The sequence below is a fragment of the Hyla sarda genome, unplaced genomic scaffold, assembly GCF_029499605.1.
Source record: "Hyla sarda isolate aHylSar1 unplaced genomic scaffold, aHylSar1.hap1 scaffold_38, whole genome shotgun sequence".
NCBI lineage: Eukaryota > Metazoa > Chordata > Amphibia > Anura > Hylidae > Hyla > Hyla sarda.
In genome coordinates, this window is record NW_026610399.1 from 24268 (window position 1) to 40494 (window position 16227).

At 44.7% G+C, this 16227-nt stretch overlaps 4 protein-coding genes across 4 annotated transcripts; 2 read left to right on the forward strand and 2 right to left on the reverse strand.

Moving 5' to 3' along the window:
* The first annotated feature begins 6374 nt into the window (after positions 1-6374).
* Positions 6375-7062, forward strand: LOC130332619 (histone H4). Its single transcript, XM_056553790.1, has one exon. It carries the CDS (start codon positions 6525-6527, stop codon positions 6834-6836), a length of 312 nt encoding a protein of 103 aa, XP_056409765.1. The 5' UTR covers positions 6375-6524; the 3' UTR covers positions 6837-7062.
* A 1368-nt stretch (positions 7063-8430) lies between these two features.
* On the reverse strand, positions 8431-9069 carry LOC130332612 (histone H2A type 1). The gene has a single exon (XM_056553784.1). The coding sequence runs from the start codon at positions 8958-8960 to the stop codon at positions 8568-8570; it is 393 nt and encodes a 130-aa protein (XP_056409759.1). The 5' UTR covers positions 8961-9069; the 3' UTR covers positions 8431-8567.
* A 212-nt stretch (positions 9070-9281) lies between these two features.
* Positions 9282-9704, forward strand: LOC130332614 (histone H2B 1.1). Its single transcript, XM_056553786.1, has one exon. It carries the CDS (start codon positions 9301-9303, stop codon positions 9679-9681), a length of 381 nt encoding a protein of 126 aa, XP_056409761.1. The 5' UTR covers positions 9282-9300; the 3' UTR covers positions 9682-9704.
* Positions 9705-11374: 1670 nt separating this feature from the next.
* LOC130332610 (histone H3) lies at positions 11375-11851 on the reverse strand. Its single transcript, XM_056553782.1, has one exon. The coding sequence runs from the start codon at positions 11843-11845 to the stop codon at positions 11435-11437; it is 411 nt and encodes a 136-aa protein (XP_056409757.1). The 5' UTR covers positions 11846-11851; the 3' UTR covers positions 11375-11434.
* Positions 11852-16227: the final 4376 nt, after the last annotated feature.

Sequence of the window (16227 nt, forward strand, 5' to 3'; positions counted from 1 at the left end):
AAAGAGCTCAAACACTATATTCATTCCATAGACAGAAAGTTCACATTTTGTTCCTACAAGAAACTCAATTTAAATCTGGCCATATACCTAAAATAAATAATCAATACTACACTCAATGGATTCATAGCACCAACCCGGACTCCCGCTCAAAAGGGACGTCTATAGCCTTCCATAAATCCCTCCCAATCTCTATCACATCTTCCCATACTGATCCGAAATCCCGATATATCTTTGCGAACTGTGAGATTCTGGGATCAGAGATACACATTCGCAAACATATATGCGCCCAATAGATCTCAGGTCCCCTTTCTAATTAAGACGCTAAACGCCCTGTCCGACTTTGCCACTGGCCCGATTTTCTTGGGGGGTGATTTCAACCTTCCACTCTTCCCCCACATAGACACTTCAACGGGCCATTCACTGCTCTCTCACAGCAAACTCCGAGCCTTGAGAAAGAAACTACATGATCTTCAGCTTAGTGACATATGGAGATCCCTTAACCCTCAGGACAGGGATTATACATTCTACTCTAATGCACGAGGCACATATAGTAGAATAGATTATTTACTATGCTCACATCACTTACTCCATACGATTTTACGGTCTCAAATAGGCAATATAGCTATCTCAGACCACGCTCCGGTGTTTTGCTCCATCTCGCTACCGGCTTTTGCCAGACCTCGCCCCACCTGGAGGCTTAATGAGACCCTCCTTTTGGATACACTATGTCTCCAAGACCTTAAGACGACTGTCTCCCACTTCTATGCAGACCATGCCTCTGATGCTTCCTCTCCTCTCACCAAATGGGAAGCTCTAAAGTGTGTCCTGAGGGGTGTCTTCATTAAACATGGGACGAGATTGAAGAGGGAAGCATCGGCAAAATTTCACTCCTTACAAACACAGTTACAGTCGCTTGAGTTTCTGCACAAACGTACACAACAAGATATGGTCTTCAGAGACATTATTAAAGTACGCACAGACTTACTATCGCTTATGAACAATTCACACAAACAATTGACAGGAAAGTTATTTTATGAATGGGGTAACAGATCGGGCAAGTTGCTGGCAAGAGCTCTCAAAAATAAGAAATCCTCTCTTTTTATCCCGGCAATTAAAGATCCGAATGGAATCCCCTCTTATTTGACACCTGACATTTTGGAATCCTTCCATAAATATTACTCTTCGCTATATAATCTCCCCAAGCACGGTTCTACCTCTCCCACTAACCCTGAGACTCCGTCTCTATCACAGTTTATCTCTGACACTGCACTGCCTCGATTATCTATCGATGCAATTCGGGCAATGGAGGAGCCATTCTCGCAAGTAGAGTTGTTTGATGCTATATCTACCATGCCTGCAGGTAAAAGCCCAGGCCCTGATGGCTATACAGCCAAGTTCTATAAGATCTTGCGGGAAGATGTGGCCCCCTCGTTGCTCGAGGCATTTAACTCCATGTCTAACTCCCCTAACATTTCCCCGTCCTTTTTGAGAGCATATATAACTGTGATCCTTAAAGAGGGTAGGGACCCGCTTCTATGTCCTAGTTATCGTCCCATTTCTCTACTTAATTCGGACACCAAATTGTACGCTAAATTAATCGCTAATAGATTGTCCCCGTACGTGCCTTCCCTAGTCCACCTGGATCAAGTCGGCTTTGTGCAAGGCAGAGAGGCGAGGGACAATACCCTTCGTACCTTCTCTTTGATACATCAAGCACGTGCGCAGAGATGCCCGTTCTTCCTCTTGTCTCTAGATGCCGAGAAGGCTTTTGACCGGGTGGACTGGGAATTCATGTTTGCCTCTTTATCTCAAATAGGTATAGGTCCCAACATGCTCTCCCGCATACAAGCACTATATACAAGCCCCCAGGCTCAGATTAGGATTAACGGGCATCTCTCCTCCCCGTTGCATATTGGAAATGGCACGAGGCAGGGTTGTCCCCTTTCACCGCTACTATATGTTATCTGCATGGAACACCTGTTAATAGCTATACAAAATAACCCAAATATAAAGGGGATTGCTCTGCCCTCGGGCCATCACAAGTGTGCGTCGTTTGCAGTGACTTGTTGCTCTACCTCTCTTCACCACTTACATCTCTCCCTTCTCTATTGTCCACGATCAAAACATTCTCAGCTCTCAGTAATTATAAATTAAATTCATCAAAATGCGAGGCACTCAACATTACTTTGTCCCAGACAATGGTTCGCTTACTGCAGACCTCATATCCATGCAAGTGGCAACATCACTCGATCACTTATTTAGGAATTCAAATACCATCACTTCATACGGAAACTTTTAAACTTAACTATGCACCACTCTTACAAGCGTTGCGAGCGGATCTATCCAAATGGGAAAAGAAAGACTTCTCCTGGATAGGAAGAATAAACATCCTTAAAATGAACACTCTACCTCGCCTCCTATACCTATTTTCCACAATTCCTATAGCCCTGCCCCGCACTTTTTTCAAAGAATTAATCTCCCTACAGAATAGCTTTGTATGGAATCGTGGACATACCAGACTGGCGAGACATGTGCTGGTCAGGAGAAAAGATGAAGGAGGACTAGCCCTCCCCGATTTCCACTCTTACTACTTAGCGACTGTACTCAATCGAGTTCTAGACTGTTTTCTTCATGTCTCTGATAAGCAATGGTTACAGATAGAACGGGACATTACAGGGAGTGACCTTAGATCAATCCTGTGGAGCCCCCCAATTAAATTGGCTAGGGGAACCATCAAGTATTATCCACCGGTTCTGACTTCTATTAGTCAGGCAACCAAAATGTATCTATTTCGGACACCCCTCTACACCCCAGATGGACCCTTAATGCCTTTATTCCACAACTCAATATTTCCTCCCACACAATCTCACTCCTCGTTCCTATCCTTTAAGGCCAGGGATTATGTTACATTTCGATCTCTCTTGAATGATACATCTCTGAAACCCCTCTCAGTAATCATAGACGGGACAAACCCAACCACGGCCCACCTTTTCCAATATTCTCAACTCACACATTTCTATGCCTCCGCTAAAAACATCTGGAAACTTCACAGACCTCTAACTGACTTTGAGAAACTGTGTACAAGAAGCTCTCAGCTGTCTCATGTAATAAGCTTACTTTACCCTCTCTTACTTAGGAGGACGACATCCAAACCTCTCCCATTCAAAGTGGGTTGGGAAAGGGACATGGGCCACGCAATCCCAGATTTAGCCTGGACACAGACCCTGCTACGGTGCCATAAAACCTCTGTGTCATGTAAAACCCACAAAATTAACTATAAAATCCTTTCCAGATGGTATAGGGTCCCAACGTTACTGGCTAATATGTACCCGGGAACATCGGATTTGTGCTGGAGATGCACTGGTGATAGAGGCACCATGCTGCATATATGTCTCTCATGCCCTAGACTAACTTCTTATTGGTTGAAGGTTTTAGACATTATTAAACGTATCACATCGGTGGGTCTCCAGCGCACACCTGAGACTCTTTTATTATCGATTTTTCCAACATCGCTACCCAAGAACACTTCACGTCTAATCTCATTCCTGTTGATAGCGGCCAGAGCTGTTATCCCGAGGTTGTGGAAGTCGGTCTCGGTACCTTCAATCTCCTCTTGGCTACTTGACATATCTAAATTACATAGAATGGAGGAGCTGATGGCCGACTCTCCCAGCCAGCTAGCCAGGTATACTGCGATCTGGTCACCTTGGCTAACCTTTGTATCCTCCCCGGAATATGAGACTCTGTATCTTGCCAACTGATATACAAACACCCATTAGAACCCCTGTCTATACCCAGTGTACTACCCTTTTCCTATCAACATGTATTTGGACATGTACACTTCTATTATACATACCCTTTTTTTTCCTGTGAGCACTGGGCGCGACAGTGATTCCGGTGTGGTTTGGCCTGTGCGGTAAGTTCTTGATATGTCTTCCATGGTCCCTTCTTCTTCCATGTAACTCTTCTTTTGTATCCCCTATGCCCCCCCCCCTTTTTTTCTCTTCTACTTACCCCTACGTCTCTACCCACCTTTCTTTTCCTTTCCTTCTCTTTTAGTTAAGTTAAGTTTACAATGTCATTTAATTCGCCAGACTGCTTGATACCACAAGTTTTGACCTTACCTCTCATTTACCCCATTTTGATTCCGATTAGATACAATACGGGATCTCGTAGAAGCTTTTTCATTATGGTATCTAAAGATTATCACTACCTAGTTAAGAGAGGCATTCTCTGAACAGACATTAGTCCCCACCATGTATATTGTAACAATACCTAGATAGTTACATGACTGGCAGTCTGTTACAAAGAGAGTATTTTCTACACATACTATGCTATGGGCAAATTATTATGCAACTCTCCTGTTAAATGATTATTGTGTTTTTGTTATAATGCACATTATTCTAAAACTGAATAAACTTTTATTTGGAAAAAAAAAATCTCTCTGTAAGGTTAACATAGCTAAGACAGTCTTCTACAGGAATTCATATCAGTCACAAAATCGGTTCTGCGCTCTAGGCGGCTGCCTAGTTTGCCTAGTGGCAGTGCCGACCCTGCTTTATATCATCACTATCAACATTACAAAAAGTGTGAGAAGCATAGCTAGAGACTTTTATATCTGCCTTCAAAGATTCTAAAAGGGAAAGTGACCAAATCATCATCACACCCACATTCTATAGAACCTTGCGCTATAAAGGGATCTGAATTCTGCACAGTAAGGCCGGGTTCCCACCACAGAAGGAACGGACAGAATTTTTATTAGAGATCCCGAAGGTGGTACTATGACTGTGTGGACTGCAATGCATTTCTTAGCAGATACGCGGAAAACAAAATGTTTATGCACCCTGCCATGTCATTAAAAGGAGAAGTTGTTAAGTTAGGGACTCACTTGAATCAGGTGACCGTGAAGTGACGAGTTGGCTTGTACAGTTTGAGTGAAATGTATAGTAACACTTGATTGTTCTATTGCTTCTCAGCACAAGTATGGGAATTACAATGTATGACATGTGAATGTGCAGCCATCACTTCCCCTCCCCCTTAAACTTGGACCCCCCCCAAAAAAAAAAATAATAATAATAATAATAATTAAAAATAATCATTTTTAAACTTTTTTTTAACTTTTTTTGTTTATTTCACCCTATAATTTTCTCTTTTTTTTGGCTTTGCTGTAGACTTAGTAGTAAAGTGAAGGATGCCATTACAAAGTGTAGTTGGTCTCACAAATAACAAGCCTTCATATGGGTCTGTAGATGAAACATTGACAGAGATATTGATTATTATTTTTTTTGTGAAAAGTTAAAAGAGAAAACAAATATATAAAAAAAAATACAGCATCATTGAGGGGTTAATGTAAAAAGGAGATTAGAAAAATAATTATAAAAAAAAAAAATACATATTTCTATTAAACACTATTACAATCAAATTAATTAAGGGCTAAAATTATAGCAGAATGAGAAAAGAAACTTGGCCAAAATTAATAACTTTATATTGAACTTCGCTGAAATCTGCTCTGCGGCCACTAGATGGCAAAAGACACTGTTCAACACTTTTCCTTTCTCGCCTGAATCCCTAGAAGAGGCTGCACTGTACTTTGTCCCCACCTAGTGGTAAGGCTGAAGAATGTAAAGACTATTCAAAAGTTTTTTTTCTTGTACTGTGTTCAGCTACCACAACATGGCAGTAAATAGTTTTCTATGTAACCCATTATATTATACCGTGTAGGAGACCGATCGTAGGAACGAGCCCCGGCAGGAGATGACATTTAGGAATGAGAGTGAAAAGACCAATTAATCAAAGTAACATCAATGAACTTAATAGAACTAAATATGATGATTGACGCTACAAAGAGAACATTTGGATGTAATTAATTAAGAGTTCGTTAGTATCTAATTTCATGGGTAAATATAGGTCAATGACGATGTAGGATGAAAGAGAACGGAGACAATATGCGAGAGATCAGAATGGACAGAGAATGGTGACTGCAGTGTAATTATATATAATATATACAGTCCCAGCCATTACACACCGCAGTCTCCGTACAGATATAAAACAAGAAACAGAACATGTGGACACTAAAGAGTTAACACTGTACGGAGCTATAGTCCTGATACATAGTATCGATTGGCTGATACCGGAGCTTTGGTGATTTCTCTCCTCTTCCTCTATATAAGAACAGGAGATGTCAGGACGGGCCCTGGTGATTATTCCCGGTCACTGTATACGGAAAGTGCCGGCATCCGCAGCCTGAGAATGAGCCGCCTGAACATGAGATCACATAACACGGGACAAGTGTCTTCTCTCCCAGAGCGGAGAATTACAGGGTGAGCGGGAAATTCAAAATCACCAACGATTCTGTGTTCAGCCAATCAAAAGAGAAGGGGGAGGGGCCGGTAATGTAAATTCAGTAAAAGGAAACGCCCATGTGGACGTCATCTTGTTACAGTTTTCCTTCTGGTCCGCACATGTGCTATATAAGCTAGGACTCCGCGCCTCAAACATTATTCATTCAATTCTCAATCAGCAGGATGTCAGGACGCGGCAAAGGAGGAAAAGGTCTCGGTAAGGGCGGAGCCAAGCGGCACAGGAAGGTGCTCCGGGATAACATCCAGGGTATCACTAAGCCTGCTATCCGCCGTCTAGCTCGCAGGGGAGGTGTGAAGCGTATTTCCGGCCTCATCTATGAAGAGACTCGCGGTGTCCTGAAGGTTTTCCTGGAGAACGTCATCCGTGACGCCGTCACCTACACCGAGCACGCCAAGAGGAAGACCGTCACCGCTATGGACGTGGTGTACGCCCTCAAGCGCCAGGGCCGCACTCTCTACGGCTTCGGAGGTTAATTCTGCTTCTACTCTGCTCCATCTCACCAACCCAAAGGCTCTTCTCAGAGCCGCCCACATGTTCTATGGAAAGGCTACAATTCCTTGTGTTTACACTGCTGTGTGTTATCGGAGATCTGTCGTAGTGTATTGTCCTTGTCTGTACAATTATCGTGGTTAAGATATAGAAGCTGCATATTGAAGAGGAAACCCGATTTTGGGATTTGCAAGGATTTTATCTCGATGGCCCGAGCTGTGGCTCCGGTATATGGTGCTCAAAGTGTTTAGTTTAGTAGCTCCGTAGTTTCCTTTGCTGTAAATATAGATCGGCCGATGTGTTCAGTGTCGGGGGAACTAGTAGCAGATCAGGTGGGAGATGTGATTCTATACAGAGCGATGAATATAATAGATGTGGAGACTCCTTCCCCTAAACATGTGGAGGGACCGTAGTATAACATTACATGGCCCAGATTATGATCGCTGCCCGGGAGTTCTGTACTAACACTACAATGCGGAGAATACATTACTAGCCGACACCCGCTTCCCTCCTCTTTCTCGCCGGATCATGTTCTATATTGCGGCATCTCTCCTCTCCTGGCGGCCCGAAGACTCCCGAAGCCCGGTCAGAGGTGACAGCTCCAACAAAGAGATATAATTCAGGATCCTGGAGATAAATATCTGTCACTCCTCACCCTAATATACAAACCTTCTACATTACATCACTTTATATGTTATATCGAGGACAATGCAGATGTATTTATTTGTTCTAGATCCCCTTAGGACACTTATATCTGGTATAGGATAAGCAGGGTGTATAAGAGCAGCTGAAATTATTGTGCTGTGTTATTATAAGTTTTAGTCACCATCCACAGTTGTATCTATTTGCGCCTCTGTAACTTGTATCAGCACCTGGGAAATACTTGTTACTATTTGGTAACATGTAAAGATTAGAATACAAAGCTCTCACCACCAGGTGTCGCTATTGTAACACAATGTATCTGATCTGTATAAACTAACGATTTATACTGCTGCGACAGACGATCTATGGATAGATATAAGGAAACAATTAATTTACCAGAGACTTGGGGGTTAATGTAACCCTTTAGTTAATAGGTTGTGCACATGGTGTTTTATCCATCTGGAGAATTATTGGGCTTATTTCTTGTAAACGTAATATAAAGCCAATGGAGACTAAATATGGGGGCGCTCTACTATAGTGCACCGTGTAAGCGTATATAGGGATTGGGACTAGTGAAGCAGAGAGCGCTCCGGGGACTGAAGGGGAAAGAGCATAAATAACGAGGGACAATGAAGGGTTAACTTTGTAGGTGGAGCAATAACCCCGATAGTTTACGCTCATTGGAGATTTTGACTTTCTCGCTTAGTCTCGTCCCTGTACACGTGATTACATTGCTGGCTGCACCTCAAAATCCATATGTAGAAACTGTACCCGTCCCCCTTAGTGAGGGTAGCGGGGATGGAGTGAGGAGGAAACGGTCCTTGTGCTGAGGGTCACAATCTGCTATAGGAAGTTTTCTGGTAGTTTTTTTTTTTTTAATAAAAGTGAAGGTGTCCAATCCCTCTCATACTGTTAATGAAAGAAACGTATCAGTTCTACTATAACCCCGTATAAAGAACATGTCAAATCTAATCCTTATCAGACAAGATCAGCGGTGCCAGCTCTGTAGTAGACAATGTGGTGGCTCTTAGAAGAGCCTTTGGTGTTCAGGATGGGTCTGGGATGAGCGGCGATCACTTGCTCTTGGCCGCTTTGCTGCTCTCGGTCTTCTTGGGCAGCAGCACGGCCTGGATGTTGGGGAGGACGCCTCCCTGGGCGATGGTCACCCCACCCAGCAGCTTGTTCAGCTCCTCGTCATTGCGCACGGCCAGCTGCAGGTGACGGGGGATGATGCGGGTCTTCTTGTTGTCCCGGGCGGCATTACCGGCCAATTCCAGAATCTCAGCGGTTAAATACTCCAGCACAGCGGCCAGGTATACGGGAGCACCGGCGCCCACCCTCTCGGCGTAGTTCCCTTTGCGGAGAAGCCTATGTACACGACCGACGGGGAACTGGAGTCCTGCCCGGGATGAGCGGGTCTTTGCCTTAGCCCGAACCTTTCCTCCTTGTTTGCCGCGTCCAGACATAATGATAAGTAAACCGTAAAACGCTCAAAAGAAGCCTCTCTGTGATGTAACCGTAATTTCCTTTCTGCTGCTTTTTATAGGTTCCTGCTCCGCCCTCCGGCTCCTGTGATTGGGTACATTTGAATCCAGCCAATTGTGACGAGAATTAAAGAGACACCAATAAACTGCACTGGGCGGGGCTTATGACACTCCCACAGGTCACATGATTTGCTCCTCCAGTAGAACAGCGAGCAGACAGCAGTTCTCATTTGCATGGGCTGCCTATAAATACGGCTGCAGTGGGAGGAGGAAGCATCATTATTCTCTCTGTTTTAGTGAAGAAGTATTGTGACTGAGCATCATGCCTGATCCCGCCAAGTCTGCACCAGCGCCCAAGAAAGGCTCCAAGAAAGCCGTGACCAAGACTCAGAAGAAGGACGGTAAGAAGCGTAGGAAGACCAGGAAGGAAAGCTATGCCATCTACGTGTACAAGGTGCTCAAGCAGGTCCACCCTGACACCGGCATCTCCTCCAAGGCCATGGGCATCATGAACTCCTTTGTGAATGATATCTTCGAGCGCATCGCAGGGGAAGCCTCCCGCCTGGCTCACTACAACAAGCGCTCCACCATCACCTCCCGGGAGATCCAGACCGCCGTGCGCCTGCTGCTGCCTGGAGAGCTGGCCAAGCACGCCGTGTCCGAGGGCACCAAGGCCGTCACCAAGTACACCAGCGCCAAGTAACCTGCTCCGCCTCCTGCTGTCACCCCAAAGGCTCTTCTAAGAGCCACCCACATTGTCTAGAATAGAGCTGGAGCTTCTCCTGTCTGTATTTCCCGTATTCTCTTCTGTATATGTGGCCACTATTCTGTCAGTACAGTCTATTGATACTATATATATTCTGCTCCGGGATCGGGTGAGATCAGAGCGGCGGCTGCGGTTCTCACTGACTGCAGGGTGTATATTCTCCTGTGGTGGAGTGGGGGGCGCTGTAGATCAGTTCTCTATAGTTTCCCTTTTGACATTTGGTCAGTGTAACTAAATCTCATCCACCCGAAGTCTCCGATTATCCCTCCTATACTCCCCATGGTCTGTACATAACCGGTGTAATGAATAACACTTTCTGTAGAGGAATGTGATCCTCCGCACAGGGCCGGTTTTCTGCTTTATAGCCCTCACTTCATCCCCGCTCCCTCTCAGGTCAGGACCGCGGAACAGACTTCCCGTCCTCCTATCTCAGTTTTATCTTTGTTGCGGTGACGCCAGAATAAGTTTAGTCCGCACATTCTTCTCTGCGATCTCAAAAAATGTTCATCTGTGCGAAAGTGATAAACAAGGAGGATGAGGGTAGTAGTCAGCCACAGGATCAGCCTCTACATCTCGGGGAGATCTCTCCATTGTTATCGGGTCTGGAGGAAGCGGGAAATTCAAATCCTGAACGTCCTGTGATCAGCCAATGAGCATTAGGCATCGGACGGGACCGCGCACACGGCTCATTATTAACCCTTTAGCGTTAATTTGCACTACAATAATGACGCAGTCCCACAATGCACAGCAGGGAGGACACCACAGTATTAAGGATACCAGTTTCCTCCATCATAATCAGTATCTCAAAGTCAGAAATCGGACTATTACTGATATATTCACACTATCAGACGTTAAAGGGTTAACGTTTATTATTGATCAGCAGATATTAGAATGTAATCCTTTATAGAATGAGTTGACCGCAAAAGAAACAGAAAACCACAACATTAACGGGAACCTGATATCTAGTAATGCGATTGCAGTAAACTGACAGATGTCGCTGTTGCACAATGAACGGAATACAGGACTGAACGCTCCCTTAGCCCAGATTCTATATATTGATGACTTTATGATAAAGCCCCAGGTGTAGGGGTTGTGTGCACAGCAGAGGCTCTTCTGGCCCCCGAGGCTTGGGATTGTACAGATGCATATAATGGGGGAGCGATGGATACAAGGGAATCATTCCTCCGCTCTCTATACTCAGCAGTTGTATCATTACCTGGATATTACAGCCGCTGTATAGTGCGGGGAGCGATCATCAGTGAGGATGATGGGGCTGATGGTCTATTACATTACAGCCTGGACAGTGAGATGTTCTGTCCGTGAGAAGGGTGCAGGCAGCCGGCATATTAACCGATAACAGGACCGAGTGAACCGAATAAATCCCCTCTCTCCAATTAAAGGAACACATGGCCGGGAGAGGCGGCACTAGGACGCAGCGCCCGATTAATCTAATTTTCACTCAGCGCTTCATATTTCTTCTACCGATCAGGGTCACAGTATAACCCGTAACATAGAAAGGGCCGCTGGTACAGTACAGGGCAAACTACAGAGAACAATCCCGGGATTATATTTCAGAGCTCAGCAAGACAATCGGGACAGAAAAACATAAGATGATGATATCAGCTCATTTTATGGAGAATTAGGTGGCTCTGAGAAGAGCCTTTGTGTTGTATGCGGGTCCCGATTATATCTAAGCTCGCTCCCCACGGATCCTGCGGGCCAGCTGGATGTCTTTGGGCATGATGGTGACCCTCTTGGCGTGGATGGCGCACAGATTTGTGTCCTCAAAGAGTCCCACCAGGTAAGCCTCGCTGGCCTCCTGCAGGGCCATGACCGCCGAGCTCTGGAAGCGAAGATCGGTCTTGAAGTCCTGGGCGATCTCTCTCACCAGGCGCTGGAAGGGGAGCTTCCGGATCAGCAGCTCGGTGGACTTCTGGTAGCGGCGGATCTCACGGAGAGCCACTGTACCTGGACGGTAGCGGTGAGGCTTCTTCACCCCACCAGTGGCGGGAGCGCTCTTCCTTGCGGCCTTGGTAGCCAGCTGCTTGCGGGGAGCTTTCCCTCCGGTGGATTTACGAGCGGTCTGCTTGGTCCTGGCCATGATCCTCTGTACACGTACACAGCGGAGAAATGATAGGAAGAGATCGCAGAGCAGAATATTTATACTCCTGGTCTCATCCCCCATTGGCTCATGTTAACCACACCCCTTCATCCCATTGGCTGATTCATACAAACTAAAGCCCGCCAAAACAACATGTGACGTCTGTGATGAATCTTTGTTCTGAAGCGGCGGGGCCCATCCTCAGCGATGATAGCGCCCCCCATGTATGACACGATGCCGGGTCTCGGGCGTTCACACTGATTCCCCGCTCCTCGGATACAGACTCCTTTATGCCTACAATTCCTCGGAGCTCTATCTGCTTCACTATTTCCAATCTCTATATACATTTACATGGGGCAGTACAGTAGGGCGCCCCCATGATCGAACAAAATGCCCAGTAATTCTCTGTATGGGTTGGTAACTTCATATGTGCACAACCTATTAAGTAGAGTAGAGGGTTAAAATCAGAAAAAACGTTTCTGGTTAATCAATTTTAATAATTTCCAATAAATATTTTCTATTAGTCACTGCACGAAATTCTTACAGTTTCAGGATATACAAATCAGTTAGTGTGTTACAATAGCGACACCTGGTGGTGAGAGCTTTGTATTCTAACCTTTGCATGTTGCCAAATTGTAACAAGTCTTTACATTTCCTCAAGAACTGACACTAAAATTGTTACAGAGGCGCAAACAGATACAACTAGATGTTATATGAACACCACGATACCAGTTTCTCTAATATGGAGAATATAGTCAAGCCGGGAGCTTGTGTCTCTTGTTGAGGATCTAGGACAAAGGCATATGCATTGTAATGTGTGTATGTATGTGTATATATATATATATATATATATATATATTTATTATATAGTATTGTATTCTAATTGTTACACATCCACACCGTTTATCTGGTGTAGGATTCTATTGTGGCACTTGTAGTTCACTGCAGGCATCCTCCATTGTATGCATTTTCTATGCTGGGGATCGCCCTTAGCAACGGACTACAAGGGCAGGATCTGCTCCCCCAGTATAAATGCACAACCGCATTTGGGGTTGAGCACCTCCAGCCATTTGAGACCACATTTTTTTGTTTTATATATATATATATATATATATATATATATATACACACACACATACACACATTTCTCACCCACTCTTAATTTGTTTTATATAAAACGCAGGTTATACTACAGTGTATGTAATGAGTATTTAAAAGCTACATTTTAATAATCGGTTCAAAGGTTTTGGGGTAAAATTAAGAGGTCAAAGTGTCTCCTGATGATATGTATGATTGGCAATGCGCCCCAAGACTTCTGTAAACCCTCGGCCTCCTACCCTTAGATCCTGGGCTCTAATTCCTCAGTATATCTGCGCTCCTGTCCTGTTCTGCCCCAGTAAACCCCAACAGGATTCCCCAAATACACCAGACTATGATGGCGCTTCCTTCTCTTCAGGATCTCTGCTGTCTGGAGGAAAATACACGGGCTCCGGGGAGTGTTCTGTCGGTAAGAGAGGAGGAAGATGCCGCAGGTATAAGATATCATCCGACTGAAGCTCTGGATGTGGAAATGGTGGGGTCGGCGGGTGATCTCCGGGCTGCTCAGCGGTGAGAAGAGAGCGGGAGAAAGGAGACAGGGATAGCGGGAACCGGCGAGGACAGCGGAGGGAGCGGAGAGCAGTGAGGGGGTCAGAGGGGCTGAAGATGAAGAATAAGGGAAGAGAACAAAGGAGAAGATTCTGAGAAGGAAAGTAATAATCCTGATCCAGATACAAGACGATCCGGACTTTCTGTAGGATCCTTCACAGACTGTATTGTATCCGCAGATCCCTCGTCTATTCAGTGATGATCTCTGGGATCTATTGTGATTATTGTCCCCCTAGATCTCCATTATAAGAATCACTTGTACATTATCCGTATAACATCAGGTTCTATTGGGCATTTCCCTTCCTATTTATTTCTCGATAACCATAAATGTCCAGAAATTCAAAGCACGTTTGAGAATATTTGGGGGGAGTTAAATCTCCCAATAATTTATGTTCGCATGGTTCACAAATAATTCATTTTTTTCTCTCTTAAAAAAAATAAATAAATAAAACATTATATATAAAAAAAAAAAAAAAAAAAAAAAAAAAAAAAAGCCTTCTGGGCATACTAGGAGTTGTAGTTTTGTAACATCTGGAGCACCACAGTTTGCAGACCACTGTGGTCTCCAAACTGGGGTACTCCAGATGTTGCAAAACTACAACCTTCAGCATGCACTGACTGGGCATGCTGGGAGTTGTAGTTTTGCAACATATGAAGTGGCACAGTTTGGAGACCACAATAAGTAACAGATGTTGTAAAACTACAATTACCAGCATGCCCAGACGGCCAGGGAAACTGGACAGTGTAGTTCTGCAATATCTGGCCCTTCAGATGTTGCAGAACTACAACTCCCAGCATGCCAGAACAGTCTGGGCATGCTTGGAGTTGTAGTTTTACAACATCTGGAGGGCTACAGTTTGGAGATCACTTAGCGGTCTCCAAAATGTTATTCGCCAGTTGTTGCATAACTACAACTCCTAGCATGCCTTTCGGCTGTCAGTGAATGTTGGTAGTTGTAGTTTTGCAACAGCTGTAGGCACACTGTTTGGGAAACACTGAGCTAGAGTCTGTTTCCTAACTCAACTACAACTCCCAGAATGTACAGTCTGCCAGTGCATTCTGGGAGTTGTAGTTTTGCAACAGTTGGAGGTTTGCCCCACCCAACCATGTGAAGGCTGAGTGTGATGTCAGTCTCCAGGGTCTGTCGTACAGGTCCTGTTGGTTTATAGGACAGTGTAGTCTGGTTCTATAACATTGTGATTTTTTGCCCTTTGAAATTATTAGGCCCATTGTGGTCTTTGGGAATCTTGCAGCTAGCGAGGCAGAACGCTAAACAGTAAGGTCCTGGTAGTTGTGTGGGTTCAAGTCCCAGACTTCATAAGGCCGGATGAAGTGCTCTTCATAGCGTGAAACCACCAGCAGTCGCCTCCTCCCTGAGCGTCCCACGTCTCTGCCTGGTTGTCCGATGTCCACGTTTGGAGCTTGAATACGCTATCTTAGCGGTGAGTGCGGATACTTTTTGACCGAGTGTCAACATTCTTGCATTGAGTTGGATATATAAGATGCTTTACCTATACACTGTAACCTGGACGTGAGGAAAGAGGGAGCCCCTCCGAAACATGTAGTCCACCCCTGTATGTCACTTTTTTTATGATTACTAATAAAAAGTACTGCTATTCTACACCTGACTCCTGTGTAATTATGCCGATGTATCGCTACAGTGCCGCAGTCAGATCTTCACTGGAAGAAAAAGGAAACCCCTGCTAGGATTTCCACCTCCCACATCTGTACTCTTGAATTCTTCACCGTCCTCAATGGGACCAACGGCCAGCTGTTCCCGACACACCAGTGACCAACGATCTACCCAAAGTGATTATCAGTGTTGTGCCTGTAATATAGCACAACCTATAAAGGTGAGCAGGTCCTTTACCTATCTGTTTATCTCTCTGCTAATACCGCAGATAACCTGCACTATAAAGCACCATCTCTATATTTTTCCCTATATATCCTATTACAATAGAGAAATGACTTCTTACCCCTGCTGACCGGATGGGCCATTTCTAGTTCCTGCACCTTTGGTGTCCATTTCCATCTTTACTATTTCTCTGCTCTGCGCTTAGAACATCTGAGGAGAAATGAAGGGCACAGACATGAACATTCATCAGGGGGTCCTCATCTCCACATAACGTGAGAAACAAAGAAAATCATCCAAGGTCTCCCACTCCTTTAGTGCTAAAGCGTGTGAAGCAACAACAAGGGAGTAGTGATGAGCGGCATAGGCCATATTCGAATTTGCAATATTTTACGAATATTCATCATATATTCGCAAAATTCGCATATTTGGTATGCGCATATTTGTGAATATTGAGCCCTCTCTTCTTTAATGGTATGGGGAACTATGACTAGCATTAACTGTGTTATTTTTTGCCCTTTGAAACCAATTGGCCCAATATGGTCTATGGGGATCTCACAGCATGTAAAACAGTAAAATAAACAAGACTGTCTTGGCAGCACAATGGATGGGAGACCACCACTGGTTCGAGTCCCAGGGTGGCACATAGTGTTACAGTGTTGTGGTTAAACTTTACTTTCCTGGAAAAGTTTCTAAGTTGCCCATAGCAACCAATCAGACTGCTTCCTTCATTTTTCAGAGGCCTTTCCAAAAATAAAAGAAGCAATCTGATTGGTTGCTATGGGCAACTGCACAACTCTTCCCCTACACTGGTTTTCCGCATATGCGCATATTTGCGAATGTTGAGCCCTTCCTTCTTTAATGGTATAGGAACTGTGACTAG

Excerpts from the sequence above, each read along its gene's own strand:
- LOC130332619 (XM_056553790.1), top strand. The coding sequence starts at position 6,525 with ATGTCAGGACGCGGCAAAGGAGGAAAAGGTCTCGGTAAGGGCGGAGCC.
- LOC130332612 (XM_056553784.1), bottom strand. The coding sequence starts at position 8,960 with ATGTCTGGACGCGGCAAACAAGGAGGAAAGGTTCGGGCTAAGGCAAAG.
- LOC130332614 (XM_056553786.1), top strand. The coding sequence starts at position 9,301 with ATGCCTGATCCCGCCAAGTCTGCACCAGCGCCCAAGAAAGGCTCCAAG.
- LOC130332610 (XM_056553782.1), bottom strand. The coding sequence starts at position 11,845 with ATGGCCAGGACCAAGCAGACCGCTCGTAAATCCACCGGAGGGAAAGCT.